The sequence below is a fragment of the Ptiloglossa arizonensis genome, chromosome 1 (assembly GCF_051014685.1).
Source record: "Ptiloglossa arizonensis isolate GNS036 chromosome 1, iyPtiAriz1_principal, whole genome shotgun sequence".
NCBI lineage: Eukaryota > Metazoa > Arthropoda > Insecta > Hymenoptera > Colletidae > Ptiloglossa > Ptiloglossa arizonensis.
In genome coordinates this window covers 21881401-21885999 of record NC_135048.1, presented here as the reverse complement: position 1 = coordinate 21885999, position 4599 = coordinate 21881401, and the positions used below count along the sequence as shown (strand labels likewise).

Below are 4599 nucleotides of genomic sequence, written 5' to 3'. Positions count from 1 at the left end.
AAAATACTTATGTCTTGCATTACTTACTATTATGCAGTAATTTCATTACAGTTTTAATAAGAAAGTGTTACATCATATGTTATAACTTAAGAAATTGGTAAAGCAAAGGAATATTTTATTTGTGCAAGTTTTGTTAAAATTTATGCATTTACAATCATTAAAGCACATATAAAGATGTATTTCAATAACATTATTATTATTATTCAATTTTATATTCCTTCTCTGGTCTACTATACTACCTTTAAATATATATTTGGTAAATGAACACTGTACTTTAATTTAAAATTATAGTTTGCAATTTTTAATCAAACCTATAACTATCTAATTTTTTCTATAATTATGAAAAAATTACTTCTATTAATAAAGACACATAACAATATTTAATGCCTTGAAAATACAAACAAAGAAATACATGAATTTTAATAATTGTTAACATAATGTAACTGGTAAAAGATCATACATAAATGAAAATGTCCAACAAAGAAAATAATGAAAATAAAATTTTATTGAAACACATTTTATTATATATAAAAAGTATCATTTATGATTGGCATAACGTTCAAAAAAGATTATTTATGGAGAACTGTACAAAATTGTCTTTGGTTTAAAAATGTCAAATACATATTAAAATTTAGTGGTTTTAAAATTTCTGAGAGGAAGACTGATTACATATATTTGTTATAACTTTTATATATTATTTTTGTTAGCATATTAATGTTATAAACTATGAAAATAAGGATAACTGAAATAAATATTTAATATACTGAATAATTCGATTTGTTTTTACATTATTCTGGATCTTTAATTTTAAAATGATTATTTCATTGTATTTTTGTTAGTAAATAAATTAATTTTATGTATAATACTTTTTTCTTCAATAGCAAAATTGCAAGAGGTTTTTGAGTTTCTCCTGCAGCTGATTTTCAGTGGATTTTTTTACATCCAGATATTTTCCAGTTAAATTTATCTGCAAGTTATTTGCTACATATTCATTTCTTTGCCTCCAGTTGAGAGTTATTTGCTAACTATTCAACAGTTAAATTAACTGGAAGTTTAAGTATCCAATATCTACCAAATAGAAGAGAAGTAATAGCTGTCAAATGGAGTTGTACTCATTCATGCTAGTGTGTAAATGACAACATCTAACATAATTCAGAAAGTATTGGTAATCCTTGTACTAGTGCAATCACAATATATTAAAATAAATTTTCCAACATTATTCAATGTGATGAAATACACATTGGAATACATTTTCCAGGTAATGAAAAATGCGACAGAAAAAAATGATCAAAGTCTTTGATGGAAAATGTGAAACTAAATATCTATTCCTATTGCTTTGCAGTTATGTATGATAGTATTAAATTTTGTTCAATGTGGATATTATATTATATATGACATAGTGAAAATGCAGAGAGATTTTAGTGTGCAAATTGTATATAATTATAGTATGAAAATTATATTTTTCTTAGTGGCATAATAAGTTTTTAGAATTTAGAAAGTCAATTTTCTATTTTAAATACAGGAATAGAAGTACAAATGGAAACTTTACAAGCTATCGTTGTATTAATATTTGACTCATGAAACAAAAGATAAAAATTACATTTATGGATTCCCAAATGTGCAAGTAAAATGGAATGACTGTCTCAAATTATCTGTACAAAGTTATTTATTACTCTTTGCATACAATTATTTGCATATTACACAATAAAATAATTATTTTTACCTCAGTATGGTCCAGTATAGTGACATGTATTGAAACTAATTCTAAAAATATAATCAATATATCTGATAAATAATTAATAAATGATTCAATCTTTAAATTACGTATTTTATATGTTATTTACCACAAAACCAATAGCAGCATCGTTATTTCGTTGCGATTTATGTACTCTATTACATATATATTATGTTTCAAAATTAATTCTGAGGACATAATGGAAACATATTTAATAAATAATTTAATGCTTGAAATAATTTATTTTTTACTTTACATATCATGACATATTGCCAAAACATTGTTATTTCGTATCGATTTAAATGCTATACTTCTTAAATATTTCAAAATGTTAAAGCCATTTCATTACCAGTTGCATATCTATTTCGCAGCGCGAGTGAGAACCACCTGTGAAGGAAAAAGGATAACTGGAATCATAGTGACTTTCCCCTGAATTGACCGGAATCCATTTAAACCAGTATTTGTTTACATGCAGCAATGCCAAGCAAGAACTTTTATGACCACCTTCCGAGAATAGGAGTAGTAGTGGGAAAATTACCCTTTCGCAGCTCTGCGTTCGACGGATGTCAATTCGCAGTAACGTAGTAATTCTGCATAATAACGTAGCATCAAGCACTACCGTCCACGTGTGGCTCATGCTGTTAATTGTACTGTAGTGTATAATGTACTATTCCCCCACTTTCGCTTCCAATCGGAGGAGAAATTCCCAGAAGTTCTCGCTTGGCATCACTGTTCACATGCAACCACGAGCGAGTTCTAACTTGCAGTTGATAAAATGCAATTAATAATGCGTATTTTACCAATTAGGAATAAGATGCTTGAATAAGTGCTTTTTTTATATCTACTATAGTTGGACCATTCTTTTTACACACATTACATATAAAAAAAACTTTAAAATTCATGTCAAATTCCCTAGTACAATTGTGTTTCCCATCTGTTACACATGTTTTCATAAGTGATAAAGTTGGCGTAAATGATTTTGCATATTATAACCTTTAAAAGTTTTTTCCATTGATATTGAGAAATACTTTTCAAGTAATATTATATAAAAAAAAAGTGTGAAATGTAAATATCATTTTATTGAAAACATAAAATGAATTTATTTATAGTATCAACTATAAGTTGTATTTTAGAATATGTTTTTCCAATTTTAATTAAATATGTAAGTATTATAATACTGATACTTTACAGTAATACTCCATTATTTCAAATTACCATTTCCACTACAGATGACATCTCGTTTGTACACAATAACAAAACATGATATGGAATTGCGAAATAATCTGATTAACCTAAAACATGAAATGGTTGGGATATCTATAGTTGATGAATTTGCAAAATATGCAAAACTTCAACGTAAATACGTTAAATTAGAAGGCATTTTAAAAGAAACAGGTAAAATAATTACATAATATAGATAATCATTAACAGGAATTATCAAATTCGCAATATTTTCATTCTGATAATTGTAAGTCAAAATTCTGTTTAAAAAATATAATATAATGATTAGTATTTTATAATTAATTCAATTTTAAATTAATTTATAATCTAATTTATAGAAGTATAAGTTCATTATGTATTTGTCTATTTTGTAATAAATTCATCTATCTATGTAATTTTTCACAGTGTAATATTTACCTTTTAGCAAATAAGCGATTACATTCTAGAATGAAGATGCAGTCGTTTATAACACATGGTTTTTATATATTAAATGTAGGTAATTTTTCTCTCATTTGTTCTTTAAATAATTTTAATGTACACTAATTTAGTAATTATAAATTTTTTAGGGTTTGTTCGTGTTGATTTTATCATATCTTTACAAAAATAAACCAGTAATAATTTTTCCAAAAGGTATGCTATGGCCAATACAAAACTTTTTAAGTTGGCCATGTTATCATGAAGATTCAATTTCTTTAATTATGTGGTTCATAATTGCTAGATTTGTTATATCCACATGTAAAAAATTGACAGAGCATACTATTGATGACTAAAATTAAGTTGTATATAAATAACAAAGTGAAATTTTCTTAAAGAATTTCCAGCGCATAAAAATTTAATACAAGTTAGCTTTTAACTATTAATACATAAACAAAAATAACTTAAAAAATGTACATAAAATTACTTTTTCATATACAATAATCAAATAATTATTATACTTGCTGTACATATGGCATTAATTGGTATATTGTATATCTCATTACTTTAAATCATTTTTTATATGGATAATAATAAATTTTATAGATGTAATAGCAAAAAAGTGACTGTATTTCGTAAAAGCTTGAATAAAGTACATAATACATAATAGTGAAATATATATCTGCATATAATTATTGATAAGTAATAATTTTATGTTTTAACAAAACCTTTTTATATATGACGATTGATACATCTATATTTTTCTATATAACGTAGCAAACAATATTTTATTCATGTGTAGAGTATTCATGAAACATCTATTTTGTAAAGCTTAAAAGAAATCGATAATTTTGTTATTAATTTAATTACTTTAGATAAATATTTATCTTACTGTTTAATTTAGCTTTCCTGTTAATCAGTTTACCTTTTTGTTAATAACTTTATAATTTGATATTGCGACACATATGATACCCAAATATTACATGTATAAATTGTATTATAGGAAATTCTATAGCGAAAAACTATATTAATTTTTTTAACCAAAAAACTGAACTATTATTTGTTTTTTAATATTGGACAAAAAATGAAAATGCTGTCCATAACATACTTTTAATAATAAATTGAAAAATCTTACAATTTTAATAGTTTTGAGCACCAATAGTGAATAATAATGTTCAAATTACTATAAAATATAGCACAAAACTGTTATGATTTACTTTATCACATTC

General features: G+C 24.5%; 1 protein-coding gene and 1 long non-coding RNA gene across 3 annotated transcripts; one reads left to right on the top strand and one right to left on the bottom strand.

The window, feature by feature from the left end:
- Positions 1-1648: 1648 nt before the first annotated feature.
- On the bottom strand, positions 1649-2569 carry LOC143147087 (uncharacterized). Of its 2 annotated transcripts, XR_012992166.1 has the most exons (4): positions 2274-2569; positions 2085-2122; positions 1845-1923; positions 1649-1764 (listed from the first exon to the last, which is right to left on the bottom strand). It is a non-coding gene; the product is annotated as an uncharacterized LOC143147087 (long non-coding RNA). The 2 variants fall into 2 exon arrangements; XR_012992165.1 differs by having other exon boundaries at positions 2085-2569.
- A 143-nt stretch (positions 2570-2712) lies between these two features.
- Positions 2713-3832, top strand: LOC143147079 (guided entry of tail-anchored proteins factor 1). The gene is made up of 4 exons (XM_076311963.1): positions 2713-2897; positions 2965-3130; positions 3381-3448; positions 3523-3832. The coding sequence occupies exons 1-4, from the start codon at positions 2829-2831 to the stop codon at positions 3724-3726; spliced, it is 507 nt and encodes a 168-aa protein (XP_076168078.1). The 5' UTR covers positions 2713-2828; the 3' UTR covers positions 3727-3832.
- The last annotated feature ends 767 nt before the right edge of the window (positions 3833-4599 follow it).

Coding starts and splice junctions, on each gene's coding strand:
- LOC143147079 (XM_076311963.1), top strand. CDS start 2,829: ATGAATTTATTTATAGTATCAACTATAAGTTGTATTTTAGAATATGTT. Junction 2,898..2,964: donor TTCCAATTTTAATTAAATAT/GTAAGTATTATA, acceptor TTTCCACTACAG/ATGACATCTCGTTTGTACAC. Junction 3,449..3,522: donor ATGGTTTTTATATATTAAAT/GTAGGTAATTTT, acceptor TAAATTTTTTAG/GGTTTGTTCGTGTTGATTTT.